The 19,522-nt window shown below is 42.4% G+C and overlaps 1 protein-coding gene across 1 annotated transcript; it reads right to left on the bottom strand.

Annotated features, from left to right (window-relative positions):
* Nucleotides 1–7,840: 7,840 nt before the first annotated feature.
* Nucleotides 7,841–19,214, bottom strand: kcnj9 (potassium inwardly rectifying channel subfamily J member 9; the record flags this gene model as incomplete). The annotated part of the gene is made up of 7 exons (XM_079222874.1): nucleotides 7,841–8,107; nucleotides 12,537–12,667; nucleotides 14,427–14,624; nucleotides 15,226–15,418; nucleotides 16,401–16,602; nucleotides 17,921–18,134; nucleotides 18,911–19,214. 7 exons carry the CDS (start codon nucleotides 19,212–19,214, stop codon nucleotides 7,841–7,843), a joined length of 1,509 nt encoding a protein of 502 aa, XP_079079000.1.
* Between the last annotated feature and the right edge of the window lie 308 nt (nucleotides 19,215–19,522).

Genomic DNA, 19,522 nt, shown 5'->3' with positions numbered 1-19,522 from the left:
TGTCCCATCCCATCCAATGCCAAGACAGCTTGGCTAATTAAATGTGCTGGGCTCAGGCCTTCCTGTGCCAACTGTGACATGCCGCACTCTGAGGGATCCCTCGTTCGGAGGAGGGACGGGGGCGACGCTCGCGTCCCAGAGATCCACTGGCTGGTGACGGAGCGCTAAAGCCTGACCCCCAACACCCAGGGGTCCCTGCGGACGCCATGTAAGACTTTCACTGTTTTCTCACTCACTTATTGAGGGAATGGGTTTAACTGGATGAGGGAGTGCTGGATGGCCAAGCCGGTTCTTTAGCATCTGTATGAGACGCACAGGGCTTTTCAAGTAACTCCAATGTTAAACCATCCAGGTCAGTATTCAAGACGCTCAGAGAAAATGCTCCAGGAGTGTGACGACATTGAATAAAGATGGAAAAAAAAGATGATGTTCTTTTCCCAAACCTAACTATGTGGTTTTGTCGCTAACGAGTGGAGCGGAGCGTCATCATTTGAGTGGCGCCAAGAGGGTCCCGACCAAGTGTCAGTGTGTGACGAGTTGGGACGGGAACTTGTTGGACGGCCAGTGGCTCCCCAGTTACAGAGGTTTATTGGTCATTTATATTTATTAGTTAAATCCGTTGTGAAGAGAGACGAAGTGCGGCTCAAGTGATTCCTATAGCCTCGACGCCTTGACCCAGTATCACACTGATGGTAAATGACACACCTGGCTGACGCTGATCCAAAAGCTAGCCTGAGCACAGACAACTGCAGCGGATCTCACACAGCTGAACGTAGTCAGCGCGGTTTTTATGCCAAGTCGGCGGACGCTCAGCTACAATCGGCCCGCCAGAGCCGGCGGTCGTCGGCAAGGCGTTTGGCACCATTATCACATCAAACTCAACCATCGACCATCGTTCTTGGCGTTCAAACACGATTTCTGTTGCTTCCGAGAGGACGGAGGCAGATTCAGAGAAGGTTTCGAATTTCATCTTTCAAAGCTAAAGAAAGGTTGCATATTCCATCTCCAGTCCAGATTGTCCACTTGCTCCAGTTAAGACATATTTAACTGTGGAAAAACAACACAAGCCAGTGTCTGTGAGTAAGTGTTTGATGTGTGCAATGTGTGCAATGATGTCTTGCCACCTTGGAAACATCCACATGTTTAACTTGTTCGACTTCCTGCATCCGAAGTCCTTTTTATGATCGTAATCTCAACCGCAAACTGCCACGAGTGTCTTCCATGCCCCCGAAGTGGAGTTTGCACTGTAACAATGTGAATATACTTAAGTGATAATTGTGATTTAGTTACTGGCGAGTTTTGCTTCGTTGGTTAAATTCACTCTCAAGCTTTTTTCCCCGTAACGTTTAGCTGACAATGACTGTGAGATTAAAGCCCTGCAGATACGAGGAAGTGGAATTTGAGGTGAGAATTGTATCCAAGTACATAAATGCGTCAGTGAGGTTTTCACTCTGACCTCCATGACTTCGGATTTACACCTTGCAGAGCTACCAACTCTCACGGTTTCGCAATACAAACGGCACTGCTTTTACTTTGAAGGCGATTTATTCATGTGTGCGCGCGCTTACGCAGCCTCACGACGGGTTTACATTTTTTTACTTATTTTCATAGCCTTATTGTAACATGTATTCTTACCAGTAGCAGCTCAAAACCATATAATTTACAGTTTTTTAATAAAGTAATAACATTCATATTGTGTTAATTGAATTAAGTTCAGACTATTGGTTCGGCCCTCCACAACGGTCCAAATTTCTCATGTGACCCCTTGGGAAAATGAATTGCCCACCCCTGGGCTAAGGTATGTTAATGACATGTGGTTCCCAAGCGCTCTTTGGTGACGTGGTTGATTACGTTGCTGTCATCTGTCCATCATCGTATAAAGCCCACCCTGACAATTTGATTGGTCCGAACAATTTTTGATTTTGGATAATTTCTCCCCACATCTTTGTGTCCAATGTGTCTTTTCATTTCGATTTTATTTTGATGCTGTACAATGATCCCATTCTGGTTGAAAACAGCCTGTGTACTTTAAATATTGTAAGTCAAATTCAGCCAATACGGATTTGATGTTTTATTCCTATACAGTTCTGCTGCATCCCATAATATGGGCTGACGCACAACTTCAATGTATACAATTAGAATCAGTGTGTTGTTACACCTCCACTAATTACACTCACTCAGCTCGTGAAAAGCCAAATTCAAAATTCCACCACTCCATGCACCGGCTCTGTGTTCGATGCCTGCTCACTTTAAATAATACCTGCTGACCACAGACCAGTGTAGCAGCTCTTCTCCCGCTTCCTGCCCGAAACCCCATCTCTACGGCAACATAACGTGTGCCATTTGGTGGACGCGTTTGTACCTCATAGTGCTTAAGCGCTGCTTTTATTTTTGTACGACCGCTCTGAAAGCGAGCAAGAGGCCCGACTCCAGAGGCTCGGAGCAGGAAGGGTCAATATTGGTGGAACGAAGAAGACACAGAATTATTTTGGATTTGTTTTTTGGTTTTGGCGCTCACATTCCACTCTGGAAAATGTGTCGTCGTTCTCTCTCTGATGACGTGTCTCGTGGTGAATTTGACTCTCGAGATCATTTCATCACGATCTCTCAGTTGCCTTTCGCGTGTCTTGGGTCTTTATCTTGAGTGAGGCTCGCTCTGCTCTGATCGGGGTTTGATCTGGATGACCGGTGAACCACGTAGGACTGAAAGCCCAGAATTCAGCACACGCAGTACAATATACTTTTCTGTGTCTGGGATGACGTATTTTTAGGCCAACCACTGAAGTTAGCATCACATTGGTTCCCCCGACATAAAGCCGATGGGATTCTACCATTGGATGTTCGTATGTAGCAGAAAATAAGCTCTGTGGAAAAACACATGTTTATGATATTTGTACCTTTTTTTTCATAAATGAACTCCACTTTTATGATTTTTGAAGCGTGAATGCAATGGAAGTAAACAAAGGGAACTATAGGCTGCAAACACTGCGGTCACACCAGTACAAACACAAAAAGGCTGGAAGGAGGTCATGAGAAGGGTACATATTTGATATTGTTAACCACAGACCTTATTTCACACATCCAACCAAAAACCCATTCATAAAACACACTTATTTCGAGACGAGGGAACTGGAAGTGCAAAAGTGATGACTCATCTGTGCGTTTTAGGACACCTGCAGCACTCTCCACAGCTTTCCGTATTTCTGTATTTCCGTAAACATTCTTGACCTTTAGGCGGCTCCTTTTAGCTCCGTTTGGGCGTCCACTAAGTCTTGAGGGAGACTCATCGGCTGCTTAATGATGCGTACGGCTTTTGACCTCCATGATACTGACCGTCTTCTTGAGCTCAGTGATATCGCAAACATCCAATGTGTCCTCTCCACTACGAATCGTGTTCTGTTCATTCCCCTAGTCTAGATTGTTGTAATTACCTTTCCACGTGCTGTTCCAACTAAATAAATGATAAGTGCCTGTTAATCACATATCAGGAAGCGCATGACCTCGCCCCCAGTCATGTATTTGATCTCCTTGTTCCTCATTCTCGACCACCACGATCCTGAAAGCTCTGACTTTTATCCGTCCCAGCGGCGCCAACTGCCAAACAAAAAGGTGTTTTCTGTCTTTGCTGTTTTAGCCCCGACCCTCTGGAATTATTTCCCACAATTTATCCGATTTGCTGCATCTTTATACAGTTTTAAGCAGCTTAACGACAAATCTCTTCTTGAGAGCCGATGGAGTGAATCAAGAAGCAAAACAACGAGCTAAAGGATGCTAAGACGCGCCGCAGATCCAGATGATGAAACTCTGTGAGTTCATCACAATAAGAGATCCCTTTTTCTCACTACACATGGTCATGTGATCCATTGTTAAATTAGAGAAGCTTCAACCAACGATGTTTTCCACCAACAGTCATAAAGCATATTATTATAATGATTCTCAGCTTGTTTGAGGCATGATGAAAACCGACCATATAATTGTCCGTGGCATGGATTTAGCATTTGCATTTGACTGTCTACTGTATAGAGCACTTAGCATACGTGGTAGTTTTGTGTTGGGAGTTTTGTGCACACCAGAAACTAGTATCAAAGGCTCATTTTGTGTGTATTTGTCTCTGTCGTACTGGTGACTGGTGGTCAGAGTGATGCAGGTGATTTCCTCTATTTTTAAAATGTTCCTCTCCTCCTCTCGCTGTCTGCCTTGACTAAAAACAAAATCATTGTTGAGGTCTAAAAAGGATGAAACAGGACCAGCTGAAACATCCAGAACTCTATGGAACAAACCCGTTAGCGACCAAGAAAGGACTCATTCAGATATTAAAACTCCACAATCTATATCTGTTTTACCGTGACACGTAAAAAACAAAAGAGAAAGAAAGGGAAATAATAATGTCAATATCCTTCATGACTTATTTTTCAATGTCAAAGGCATCCGTTGTTTTCCACCTGAAGGTCACTGCAGTGCGTCGTCATCATCCATTCAAACTATGAAGTCACGTCAACTCTCTCTGACAATCCTCATAAGCTCCCCCATCCGTTGTGAGGGTCCAGTTCAAACACACACACATTCACATCAACACACACACACATTCTGCCCTCTCCCTGTCCCCAGCCCCGGTTGCCTAGGAGACAGCTGAGACGGGGACCCCATCTCATAACACACCAATCGGGCCGTGTGACTGGCTGGAGGAGGACGCGTGGGGTATTTAGCGCCATCTAGCAGCCGAGACCGAGAAAGACATTTAATGTTCTTTTTTCTTTCTTTTTTTAAGCCACGATTCTGCCTAGTAACCAAATATGCTGACTTCTCCTGGTGCTGAGATCCCAGCCTGGAATTTCTAATGAGACACACCGTACTGCAGGGCCTCGATATATGTGTCCATTAGTCAAGTAGTAACCGACTAGGTCGTCAGTGATTGATTGTACAACATTAATCGGGGTAAAGTGTTTTTTTTTAAATGCAGTAAAGCAGCTTAAGCGCTTTTTATCACACACTGAAACATCGAGAGGTAAATCATAAAAACGCTTGTTTGTTTTTTCTAGATAGATTGAGCGAAAATTACTTTTATTCAAGAACTGAACTCAAGTACAACTTTGAGGTTGACATGACTGTTAAACATTTAACGTTACCTTTTAGAGGTACATGTTGTATTTATTTTACTACAGTAGATTTATGCGACAGCTATAGTGATTTGTCATGTTCGGCTTTTAAAATGTAGCATTGCTGAACTACCCAGTTATGTATCGGAGTATTAATATAGAAAGTATTACATTTAGCACCAGCAAAACATTGAAATGGTGCTTGTATGTAAATTCATCAATAATTGATGTGCTATATTATAATTCTGTTAAACGAAGAAAGGAAAAACACAGTACTAATACTCTTTAATTAAAAAGTATTACAGGACCTTAGTTGTGATAAAGTATTTCATGTGTTATTGCTCCTTTTACTCAAGTAAATTATCTTTAATGCACTTCACTTATTATATTTATGAACTGTACTACATAACATAAAAACAAGTATAATAATTATACTTATTTTTATTATAATAATTTTGTAGAGGTCTAAGGTGAAGGATTTCTTTGAGCATCCTTGTGAAAGGAAAACATAATAATTTGTGTACTTGTGTTTAGTATCCTAATGATCAATAGGTCCACTCTCTATACCTCCTTATTTATGAGTCAGTAATAATTCATCACTTTGAACAACATAAATTAAACTAGGTAGACACTCCATACACCAAAACTTCCCAGTAATTGATTGTATGTATTTTAATACAGTGATGAAAGAAGTATTCAGGTGTGCTTCAGTGAAAGAAGCAACACCAACAATGTAAACAGCCTCCATTACCATTGTCCTTGTAATTGTATTATATATCATTTGTATTATAGAGGCTGCATTAATGTCTTTGCTGCAGTTTAATGTTTAGCTGGTGGATGTGATGCTAATTTTAACTTCATATACTGTTGAGTAGTTTAACAACAATTCATCTGCAAAGTAACTATAGCTTTGAAATAAATGGTAAAAAGTGTAATACCCTTTGAAATGTAACAAAGTAGAAGCACAAAATGAAAATACTTGACAAATGTGTTTTACTGTTTAATGTATGTTTAAGTTCTAGTCCGTGTTCTGTGATTTAATTTAGGGTTAAGCCTTATTTTTAGGACCTAGAACAAACACATTTGTCATATCGGACCACTTTGAATTGTTCACTCAGCTCGGTGGTTTCAGCGTTCAGCATGCGCAGTCTGTAAATATAAATATAGCACATCTTTACGTTAGTACGCAGAGTATCACACCAGAGTTTCTTTCTGTAATATACTGCAGTTTATTACCTCTAGTTGCTGTGTTGTAGTACATATTAAAAACATCAAGTAAAAATGGCCACATATCTACACAGCAGCAGAACCAGGGGTTTCGGGCTAAACTGAGCAGGGCACTGTTGTGCTTTTAATTTCTACTCGGCTGGGAACAGAAGACAGATCGTCCTTGTGCTACACGTGTGAAACGCAGCCGCGGACACTATCGAGGTTTCACCCGTCTCTACGATAAAGGTTGTAGACGGAGACTCTCGTCACCATCTTGTGAGAGCGCAGTTAGGAATGTCAGCAAATTCATACCGGGGTTAAAGAGCAATTTAAATATACTTTTCGTGACCTCAACTGCAGTGGGATTGTATGAAGTACTTATTCACAGTCGTTGTGTTATCTACCGTAGAAAAGCAATCTGCTGGTGTGGATATTTTTACCACCTCAAAGAAAGGCCCACTTTAAAAGAGTTCATATAAGTGGACTTACGCTGCATTTACGATTTTTTTACGGAGACGACCCTTTAGTGACGGGAAACTAAGGCGGTTATCTTTTTCTCTCTTCAAAGCCACCAGACTCCATTGACATAAAACAGTGCTTTTACCTCTCAGAACACAGGAGTCGCTGCTCCACCGCTGTGTTGCTGTGTGACGTTGGTGTCCACAGAAATACTCCTGTCTGCCATCCGCTGTACTTAAAACACTGACTACGAATAAGTCCCTCGTACAACCCCTTCGTCAAGCAAAACTAACACTATTCCTTTAAGTTACTCTTTAACAAACAATCAAACAATGTTCTCTGTGCCTAAAGAAGATAAACACATTGTTTACACCCAGGACAGGAAACCAGCTTTGTTGTGCACTGGCCACTTTTGTAATCTTTTTGTCAGCCAAATATATATTTATGAAGATTGTTTCTAGCACCACGTGATGGTTTGTGGCCAAATGAAGTTTTCTAGCAGAGTATGTTACCTTCCCACCATGTTAACACCTGATCGATGTACAACAAACCTCAGAGCGATCTTTGCATCTCAAGAAATTTGAAGGTACGACAATTTCAGTCTATACTTCAATATCATCTAGAGATATTCATGCGCAGGTGAAAATAAAGCGTCTATGCACGGCACCTATTTTAAATGTGAACAATCCACACAGATGACTCTGCACAAACAACCACCGTGTCATCTTTTTTTTTTTTTGCAACTTTCTACCGTGGTCCACAGGATATACTATTGTAGACCCCACCTAAAGCATAGTTTTGTCATTTAAATGTAGATATAGGCAAGGGTGATTGGAGCTAAAAACACATGGCGATGGACAAAGAAAAGGTAGCACACATACAGTACGCTTGTAACAAAGATCAACATAGAAATAATAAACAAAATATCAAGAAATAGACTCTTTCATATAGTAACGTAAGATATGGCATATACTGTAGAACTAGGCCTCATGACACTACTCATTTGCCTCCAAAGAAAAGATTCGCAAACACTAATCGTGGTGATAAACTGAAGGTCTTTGTAAACATTGTCTGTTCTAGGCCTCTGATTCGGACTGGTCGGTGGCGACGCTGCCGTTCAGCTCGCCCAGTCCCGTCTGCTCCTGGATGTCCGTCATCTCTCCGATGATGAAGGTCGGCTCCCCTCCTTTGCTGCCGGCCGAGCCGCTGTCCGGCTGCTTGGCCGCCTGGTTGGTCAGGGTGGGCTCCTCGTCCAGCCTGCTGGAGATGGACCAGTAGAGGTGAGCGTCCAGTCTGGCTGCAGCCAATGAGAGCTCTCGGGCTGAGCAGGAGGGCATGTCCACCTTGGAGGGGGGGAAACAAGTCGAGTTGGTCAAATCGCTAAACTCTTATTTCAGATGTCCACTTGATGAAGAGATTGGCATTGCCAAGACGGCGAAAAGAAGCCTCATCCACTGATGAGTTCTACTTTTTGGGGAATACACTTATTTGCTTCCACGGTAAGATTCATCTGAGCTTTATTATATCAGCTTAGTTTAAAGACCAGAAGCAGCTCGCCTGGCTCTGTCTCAAGGTAACAAGATCCAGAACCTTTAAACAGGGTTCTTACGGTCATGGAAAACCTGGAAAAGTCATGGAATTTTAAAATGGTTATTTTCAGACATGGAAAAGTCCTTGAAAAAAATAAAATCCCCAAAAGTTTTGGAAAAATCATGGAAATGTGTTGTATTCATGTGTTCATGACGTTCATTTATGCTGAGTTTGAAATAATTAATATGCTTTTAAAAGAAAGACACTCAGAATATAAGCAGGCATCAGTGGCGACTGGTGGCATTTGTTTTTGGTGGGGCCATTTAATCCCAGTATGATTCAATGCAAAAAAAGGTATCACGCATTACTACTTTGCAGTTAAATATTTAACATTTATTCCAACACTTTGACATAATAAGGACATCTTATTAATACAATTCAGTATATTATAAGTAGGGATGGGTATCGTTTTTTTCCCCCGATACCGGTGCTAAAACGATACTTTTAAAACGATACCAGTGCCTGAACCGTACTTTGTTATTGCCATGGCAGATTTTTTTCTTCAAATTGAACAATATATCAACTATTTAAAGTATACTTTAAATATAAATAAATACAAAACACTTGACTTCAAACTACAGCTTCAAACTTTTTAACTTCAAACTATAAACGTTGTTTATAGTTTGAAGTTAAAAAGCTCGTGCATGTCTCCCCAGCGATCACTCTGTGAGGCGCGCTGTGTCTGTTTGCGCTGCAGCCCCGCCCCCTCGAGCCCCGCCCCCTCGAGCCCCGCCCCCTCGAGCCCCGCCCCTTTGAGCCCGTCTCTGTGGCCGTTTCTCAATACCAAGTACACATGTCTTGGCTTGTGAACTCCTGGACAGGAGAACGCAGGACGGTCTTTCTGCAATTGGAACAGCAGCTGACTTGATGACGTCACCACCTCAGCTGTTGTTGTCATGGTTACTCTGATTCTTCACTGTAAAGTATTTTTACATTCAAACAAAATATGACAACCCTGCTTTTTTTGTACTGGTTTCCCAGACATACACATATAATTGTATATATTATATGTTTATAAATATGTATTATATATATATATACTTATATATATACATATAATTGCAAACAATTCGGTCAAAAGTACTAAGACACCGCTGTAGTTCAAAGTAAAAGTTAAATTAAAATCTTAAGTTATAAACCTTAACCTTTCCCTCAGTCAAACTGATTTAATGTGACTGTGAATAAATAATAATGATTGCTTGTTAAATTCTCGAAACAGAATTATATCTCATGTTTAATCGATACGGAGACATCGGAGCCAGCGGATCATTTCAAAAAGTCCAGCCGGGATCAGGCTGCTCTCGGCGGGCAGCAGAGCGCTGACGGCCCGGTGCTGCGGGGCTCACGGTCCCGCGAGCAGGACCTCAAACCGTCGGCGTATCTTTTTAAGTCGGCCGATTCTTGAGAAAGCGACCACAGATTTGATGCTTAAACAACTAACTTCTCGCCTGAAAACATCCTAAAATTACATTTTGTGACTCAACAACGGTAGTATTCATAGAATGTCAACTTTCAGTTATGAGTTTTCTCATTGTTCCCCGTTTGCTAGTCCGAAATGCATTCTGGGATATTGGCTCTCTCAAGTACGCTCAAATCTGCTCTCATGCATCCCCGGTAAAATGGGCGGATCAAGTCACATCCGGGCATTTTCACCGTTCTTGGCGAGAAGCGGACTTTTGAATTGCAACAGTACTTGGGCTGATGACGTTTCACGAGTCCACGAGAACACAAGTACAGAGAAGAACGCTGATTGAGAAACGGCCTGTATGAGAGAAAGAGAGAGAGGGAGTGCACTCTGATCTATCTATTTGAATAAAGTATCGATAAATCATATTGGTTTTTTTTTGCCCTCTATGGGTCGGCCGCCACTGGCAGGCATACATACAGACATCTATATAAATGTTTATTCTTTTAATCAAACTATTGTCTCTCATTCATTTGTGTCATTTAAGGTTTACTGTATGCTTTGGAATTCTCATTGTTAGTTTAAATACTACATTTTCTCACTTTTTCATGTTTACACCGAGATTTCACAAAATGTTTGGTCATGGAAATTTGGTTTAAAGTCATGGAAAAGTCATGGAAATGCATTGGTCAAAATGTGTATGAACCCTGTTTAAAGCTCACTAATTAGCACGCTAAATACCGTTCTCATTTCTTTAACCCGTACAAAAGCCAATCAGTTCCTGGGCCCTTATATGTTTCCTGTATGTGTGTGAAAAACTGTCAACTGTCACAGTTGGATCCGGACCTAGGCGGTCTGTGCGCCCATGGGCGTGTCAGCCTTCAAAGGAGGTGTGGTCAGGCGCCCTGTTGGAGCGTTGCTATCCTGAGGCGATCGAGCCTATGACAAAACTAAACCTGGTCTCAAGGCAAGGGCGCAGTAGTTTCCGTATACACTCCAATTTCCTGAATAGTTGAACACACAGGGAAGCCAATTTCTCCAATTTCCTGAATAGGCCAATTAAAAAAAGTAATGTGCGGAGGGAAGGAGCACCTGGCCTCTAGAGGTCATTCTGATGGGTTTGATGTACGTTACACTCTAAACACAACCCCTTTGCCACTTGCGCTTCACTTTGCAGTCGGATTATGTGTTTAGCTGGCAAAAGTGGAGTTGGACACTCCCTAAACGCACTATAGATGTTATAGATGCTATATATGCGCTAGAGATCGGGATGCAAACAGTGTAGACTCCAGGAAGTCACTGCACCCTTTGTGGTGGGTGTTGTCACCTTTAAACAGAGGTGGGCTCGCTGTTTGTCCTTGTTTCCAGTCTTTATGCTAAGCTAAGCTAACCAGCTGCTGGTGGTGGGAGTTTCATATTTATTTAAGTGTATTCCCCCCAAAATGTCAAACTATTCCTTTAAATGTTGTAATTTACTTAATCAGTATACCCTTTTCTCCTCCACCTGCATCGCCTATAACGTCGATAAAACCTGCTCTGGAGATAGATAGATAGATAGATAGATAGATAGATAGATAGATAGATAGATAGATAGATAGATAGATAGATAGATACTTTATTAATCCCCAAGGGGACATTTGTTTGTCGTAGTAGCAGCTTACAGACACAAAAATTAAAATAACAGGGATGAAAGATGCTCAAAATATATATATTCAACTCACCCACAAAAAAATGATGAATTTATGATTAATTTTAAAGCAGTTTTGAAAGAGAGGTCAAACTTGTAGCAATGTGTGATCAGGTACTTCTTTTATTATTAGATGTTTATGTTGTTATTGTGTGTTCAGTGCTGTGTGTGTGTGCGTTATCCAGGGATAGGCATGGATTATACAACGTGCTATGTCCCTACTAAAATAAACATGAAATAAACACTTCAGTTAGAGTTCCTGTATTTCCCAGAATGCCTTCCTTTCAACATCCCCGGGAGAACGAGCGTGAGAATTCAGTTCTACATGTAGGTGGAGACCGGAATAGGGACAACTTACTCAAGCACTTGTAGTCGGACGAAGAACTGGCATGTTTTCTTTTTTCTGTTACCAAAAATGTTCTGTTTGTTTTGTTTTTGTTTGCTTTGTCTTTCCATTTTTGTTTTGTTCCATTTGTCTCTGTCTCTTGTCCCCAATGTAAAGCATCTTTGTGTACTTAGAAAAGCGCTATAAAAGTTTGAATTATTATTATTATTGCCTTCTCCAGACAAACACAGTTTAACAGCAGATTTTTGACATTTATGATTAAATGTTTTAAATTGTTAGAGCTACCAAACTCCATTGTGACTGCACTGCCCGTCCTCCTGTAGACACAAACCGACCCAGAGTTACAACGTCAAGATTCTTACAGTCATGGAAATCCTGGAAAAGTCATGGAATTTTAAAATGGTTATTTCCAGGCCTGGAAAAGTCCTTGAAAAAAATAAAATCCCAAAGGTTTTGTAAAAGTATTGGAAATGTGTTATATTCATGTGTTCATGTCGTTAATTTACGCTGAGTTTGAAATAATGAATATGCTTTTAAAAGAAAGACACTCAGAATGTAAGCAGGCATACATACAGGCATCTATATAAATGTTTATTCTTTTAATCAAACTATTGTCTCTCATTCATTTGTGTCATTTAAGGTAAATGTGTATGAACCCTGCAAAGTGCACTCCCAACACATGTTGCCAGTTGCAGGTACATTAACGGCAAGCTGCTCCAAGCCTGTAGCTTCAAAAGCCTTTACCTCAAACGTGTGATGAAAGGCTCCGTAGTCGATGTCGAAGAAGCCCTCTGCCAGCAGCATCATGGGGCTGAACCTGTGACCCCACATCACCTCCTCCGCCAGGTAGGAGCTCCTCGCCTGGCACGTCATACCTGCACACGCACACACAAGAACACTGGTGAGCACCGGTGTGATGCAGAAGAGGAAAATAACGGTTGAGTCACAAACAGTTTCATTGGCGAGGCGATCAGTATTCGGAGTAGACCGAGAGGTCCACCTTTACCTCGCGGAAAAGACGCTTCATGAATAGCTCTGAGACACTGAATTCCTTCCAAACAGTGAGGATCGGTTGAGTCCATCATCCTCTCGGAGTGAATCGGACAAAAGAGATAAACAGACTCTGAAATACAACCAGGAAACAGAGCAAACTCCGCTTCTAAATGTGTCACGTCTGAGGGGATCTACGAGCAGAGAGCAGTGTGATTAACAGCGAGTGGGTCCATCGGGGTCGGTGCCTTGCTCACGGGCAGATGAGTGTTGACTGACACACATTATCTGGTGTGGGGATCTGGATGGTTTCTATGCCTGCTTGCTGCACACACAATGTAACACTTTTTTTTTTATTTATTTTTTTTGGTACATGAAAAAATTCAAATGTCACAAATGTGCCCCAATGCAAATTTTGGAGACCTCGTCTGAATGTTCTCTGTACTAAACCCTCTCTAACTTTGTTCTGCTTCACTTTATCAAAGTCAACCTTTGCAGAGAGAATGTTCACATATTGTGCTATGATTTGGGTTAGAGTTGGACCTTACAGCTGCATCATTTCAAAGAAATAATCATCCTGAAATTGTTTTTTTTCTGGGCGGACCTGAACCCTTTTCATTTTTGCTGTGTATCCTCTTCATTTACTCTTAACCAGTAACATATAGACTGATATTTACACATCTGAACAAAATCTCACATGTGTACCTTTTATTATAACCAAGATTATTCAAATAGTGGTTGCAGAGATACACCCTTTTTAGTTTGGGTATGCAATTTTCAAGGAAGGGGCCTAAAAATAGGTGTGTTTTCTATTGTCAACAGTGAAGTTACGAGAACGTACAGAGTAGGAAACTCTCCCTCTGAAGAGCACGAGCTCCAGGGATTACTCTCCAGTGTTGTTTCCTATTATACAACACGTTCACTTGAATACACTTCTAGATATATGTATGTTTCCCCTGTAATCGCAGCATCACAAGGCTCTAAAAGCTTCCCCCGAAAGACGAGAAGAGATGAATTGCAGATCTAAATTCAGACATTCTGGAAAGGGGGACTTTCATTTTTCTAATGGACAGCTTTGGACAGGGGTTTGCTTTCTGTAAAACAGTGACGTATTACTGTAATATCAGACTGCCGTGTGCATCTGCAAGATTAATTTCCTAATGCTCAATACTTGCTGTTGCAGCCAAACATGCATTTACAACATCGAGGCCTATTAGAACGTTACAGCCAAATTAAATTGCAGGGCATTATTTCCCATACAAAACAATGCTGTTAGGTTGTTTCATTCTATAACCTTTTTTTTTTACCTACAACAAATCATTTAAAGCCCCTGAGGTGATAAAACATTCTTAATGGTATTTTTTATATGGCTTGTACCTCGATACATTTGAACTATACCAGCATTTATTTTCAACAGCATATTTTTCCTTCTCCCACATATGCAAACATAACATATAATCACATCCTGCTCTGTCATTTTTATGTAGATATCTTTATTTGACTTGTTCAAGGCTGCCAGACTTTTAAGATGACCTGCGAGTTGACTTAACTGCCCTCTAAATGTTCGGGGGAATGATTTCCCGAGGACAGTCCGAAGGGTTTTAATCTTTCTTTACTCTGAACAAGGTTTCACACAATCCTCACCGGTTGCCTCCACCATTCCCTCCAGGATGACCACAATCTCAAAGTCCTCCTTCTCCAGCTGGGCCTGCGACATGTCCCAGAAGGGCGAGTGCAAGTCGATCTCGTGGGAGATCACCAGCGGGGACACCAGGAAGAGGCGATCGTCGCCCGTCTCAAAGCCCACGCTGATGTCCGTCTGGTCCAGAGGGATGAACTCGCCTGGAAGGAGACGGCAAAATGGTGAGGTGAGGAAATGATGAGCGGCTTTATTGATAAATCAAGATCCTCCCGATTGGGTCATGGTTCAAGGTTTTTTTATTTTGCCATTTGTGCCTAGACCAACAGTCCAGACACATTGGATTTTTTTGGGCAAGGCTCTCTGAGTCAACAGTCTGGGAAATAAAAACACACTGTAATAAGAAAGAGAAAAAATATAAAATATGAAAACACTATACATACGGTGGTATATGTACAAGAGAGGTATTAGATACAGTTTTTAAAAAGTGTTAAATAACAGTAATAAATAGGCTAGTCCTGAGTGCTGTTCCTGGATTGTGAAAAGAGGGAAAAGGGGAGAGTTATATGGGAATATTGCACATTTTGAGAGGTGGGATATTGCAGGTGTTTGACACATGATTTCACAGACAAAATATATCACATATTGCACATGATAAGTGAAGTGAGGTAATGTTTGGTTATTGTTAAACCTATTTCAACAGTTTTTTTGTTTTGCCATCAGTCTGACTGTGGCAGGGAAGATGCTGCTGAAAACCGCAGAATCTACTCGTGAAAATGTGTTTGCTCAATCGGGCCGCCTCACCCTCCTGCGTCTGTTTGGACTTGATGAGCTTGGCCCTCATGTTGGCCCCGACGATGTGGGAGCTCCGAAGGTCGCCCACCCTGAACATCAGGCAGGGCTTGTCGTCTCGCAGGGAGATGACGGCGTGTTTGGAGAACACCAGCGTCTCCGCCCGTTTGTTGGGCTGCGAGATCTTCACGAACATACAGCCGACCTGCACAGAGAAGGTAGGTGAAGACTCAAAGACGCACAGAGTGGCTGCAAGAGGCCCACATGTTGGCAGGAACTGGAGGAAGCAGAGGATTATCGGAAAAAATGAATGGCTTCTCTTGTTTAAAAAAAAAAAATTAACACAAGGCTGTACAGCAGTGGGTGCTGATTATTCCCAGTTTGCAGTGTTAAAACACAGTAGTGACACTCGCATTAACCTCAGACTCATTATCCAATATGAATAGTAAAACAGCCCTGTTACTAATATGGCATGTTTCCAGCAAACATGCATAAACATGATTCTGCTCGGACGTTAGCGTGTGGGATTCATCCTCATCAAAATAGTGCCTACTTGGTGAAAAAGAAATATTATCAAGCTCCATCAGCACATTTTTACGCGTTAATATTCTTTTTCTGGAAGCGTTTCATCTCCACCACATTAGTGTGATTTTGTCTGCATGGTGTTGATGCATACACGCTTCTCTCTCGGCTCAAGAAGAAGAACTTCTTCTTTTTTTTGATACAGTTGAGCTAGCAGGAGGCCTCCTTCTAATCAAACAGCATTTTGATTTGTTTTTGATTATTTACGCGCCTTTCGGAAAGGTTATTTTTTCTAAATGAAATTAGATTATTTGACTAAGAATCTAAAAACCAATTTTGTTATACTTTATATTTCTCTTCAACTTCCTGATGTCCTATATATAGCAGGATTGACAGCCACCGTATGTTAGACACAGCTCTGCAAACACAATAGATGTGTTCTGCAACATTTTTGTATGCAGTTTTAAATGATTTTGTCCTGTAATATTTAGTTTCCTAACATACTGAAACATGTAATGTACAAGTCCCTCTGTAAGGGACGTTCTCCTCCCTTTTATGTGAAGTCTCAAAATCTAAATTCTGTGTAAAATGCAGGAAAGGAAATAAAGTAATCTCATATTTTCCCATAGATGATTTTTCCCATTTCTCAGTCCCAAAATGCTCACCATGAAGGCGTTGACCATTGAACCCAGTATGGCTTGCAGCAGCAGCAGCATGGTGCCCACCGGACACTGGTCGGTGATGACGCGGTGGCCGTAGCCAATGGTGGTCTCCGTCTCGATGGAGAAGAGGAAGGCCGAGATGAAGCCGTTGACGTTGTTGACGCACGGCGTCCACGTCTCGTCCCCCAGATGGTCCAGATCGCCCCTGAGGGGAGGGGGAGGGAGGATGTGTGAGAAAGGGGGAGGGTGACAAAGTGGGTGTCAAGGGGGAAAAAATAGACAAGAGAGCGAGAAGATTTATATTCTTAGAACAGAGGTGCAGACGCATACGTCTGACAACTCGTCTCTCCTTTTACATCTAAAGGCGCCTTTCAGCTAATTCGGATAATGAAAAAGAGGTAATCCTCATATTAACCATAAAGATTAACCTGACGTTCCTTCTTTTTTGTTGATGCTGCAAAAAACGACTTTTCCCATCGTATATCTCCACATGCAAGCGTCTCCGCTGTGCCGGTTTATCCGTCTTGTGCCACTAGACGAGTCTGCGGATTTTCTTTTTCAAACTACTCGCGACGCTGCCTAATGGTGCTGATTAACACAGCTCTGGTGAGAGAGGAAGAGCTCATTAATGAAAGTGGTGTTAAGTAGTCTATATAATATATGACTTTTATTGACCTGTGTTGGTGACCAAGGGATTGCAATAACACCGACAGCTCTCTGGCACAGCTTAAGGTGGCCTGTAATTGATATGAAGAGGTCACGTTTTTTTATGAGACGAGTACGTTAGCTAATTAGAGCGGGGGATCCAGCAGACACATCGAGTGAAGAGGCGACTCATCGTGATGAAATACTCTGTGATATTAATACTGCTTTGTCATCTGCTTTTCTTTTGGGGAGGGGGCTGAAAAGCTTTTTTTAAGCCTTCGTTGCAGAAATGTCTTCATCCATCTTTGAGCACTTAAAAAGGTAGTATTGCCTCGTGATGGTTGCGAGATGAGTGCACTTTTTTTTTAGAGGAAATATGATCATTGGCTTACTTCCCTACAGTTTGATGGGAAGATCGATACCTCTCTCATGTCAGTCTGTTATTTATGAAGATTCAGCCAGGAGAAGGTTAGCGTAGCTTAGCACAAAGACTGGAAACAGGGGGAAACAGCTAGCCTGGCTCTGTCTGAAGGGTAATAAGTCAAATTAGCAAATCAATTATCTTTGCTGTAGCTTCATATCTATTATACACACGTCAAAGTGGTGTCAATATTTCCATCTAACTAAAAAAAAAAGTGAATGAGCACAACCCCCGAAAATGTCAACTATTCCTTTATGTGGAGGTGGAAAGAAGAAAAGCACACAGATAAGGAAAGCCCTGTTTTTGATAACACAAAGTCTGAAAGTTATTTTTAACATCAATACATTTCGAGCCAGAGGATCTCGCTCGTTGTCACTGGGTCGTGCCGTAGCAGCCACTGTGTTCAAATCTCCACACTCTAAACACACTAAACTAACACTCTCCTTCCTCTTCTTACCGACAGTAAGCGATGAGGTACCAGATGGCCCCGAAGAAGAGCCACGTGACGGCGTAGGCCATGACGAAGACGAAGAGCGAGCAGCGCCAGTTGAGGTCCACCAGCGTGGTGAAGATGTCGGTCAGGTAGCGGTACGTCTCCCGCATGTTACCGTGCTGCACGTTGCAGCGACCGTTCTTCTCCACGTAGCGCTGACGCTTACGCTTAGTCCGGCCTGGTGGTGTGAGACACGGGGGAGAAGCAACACAACGTATGTGAACGTGCAGCAGAGAGTTTTAGTGCGTTTCTAGGGCGTAAACAAGGTTGAAGACGAGTCTTAACAGGTGGCTTAGTTTCATAAACCTGTGTTCCGGGAAACCCTTTTCGAAAAACCCTTTATAATACTTCAAAAAGCGCGAACAAAGCTGCCTTTCTACATTTCCTGTTTGAAGACACAACTGCGAGTTTTGCACGAAGGCGCGTCGAGAGATTGGAGAGAGAAAGAGAGGAAGGCTCAGAGGAAAGACAGGCCGGTGGAGGAGTTGCACGGAAATGAAAAAGAGAGGAGATGAAGTGCGACGGGACCACGTCGTCAAACACTCGGGAGAAGAGGAAGTACACCATTGTGCGTCCTCCTAGACCTACAGAGGGAGGAGGTTTAAAGGAATAGTTCAGCCCTAAATGTCAAAGTGTCTCTCGCGGTTGATATTCTGGTATACATTGAGGGGCGCCAAAACGGGACATCTGGCATTGATGGTTTCGATTTTTGGAGGGGGGAAAAAAAGTCTGCTGTGGCTTGATTGTGTAATGTTGTGCCTCTGGCAGGTATCATGGCACAAAAAAATACAATGAACATTCACAAAGATGTCAAATGACACAATATGTGTAAAACTGCTGAGAAAACCTTGACCCAGACGCCAGAGTCAGAGTCAGTCCCTTGAAGGGGTTAAAAAGACATTCAACATTTATAATTTCTTTGTTAAATAGGAAAAAGGATGCAGAGCCACTCACCCCACCCGAATCTACCCCTCTCCTTCTCCTTCTCCTTCTCCGCTCCCGGGACCTTCTTCCTGGGCTCATTGGCTTGGGCCTCTCGCTCAGCCAGCTTGTTCTGGAACGACCTTTTGACCTTAACTAAGGGCGACGGTGGCAGCACCTCCTCCGTGGTGACGACGGGGTCCAGGTCCTCCGAGAAGCTGAAGACGCCGGCGGAGGCCTCGGTGACCGCCTCCACTTCTTCCCCTTCCACCTTCTCCTCCACAGGGAGCGAGAGAGAGGCCGGCCGGGCGGGGAAGGCCGAGTTCTCCAGCGCCATCGCTCGTGTGTGTGTGCGTTTGTGTGTGTGTGTGTGTGTCAAGTGTATTAGTGTGTTACTGATATCCTCCCTATGGCAGTCTGTGTCCAAAGTCTATTGATTGAACCATTTGTTTGCTTGACTGAAGCCTGGAACACAGGAGAAGAACACAACGATCACATGAAATCATGAAATGAATTCACCGACAAGTGATTTCTGAGAAGAAATAGGACCGACTTCAGGAGCTTTTCAGTCCCTTTAATTTGTCCTAAAATACAGCTATCTTGGCCTGTAGCTTCCGTGCTGCTTGCCATGCAGATCTGACATCC

This window comes from Taurulus bubalis, assembly GCF_910589615.1.
Source record: "Taurulus bubalis genome assembly, chromosome: 1".
NCBI lineage: Eukaryota > Metazoa > Chordata > Actinopteri > Perciformes > Cottidae > Taurulus > Taurulus bubalis.
Note: the sequence above shows the minus strand (reverse complement) of the source record. Positions and strands in the feature narration are given on the sequence as shown.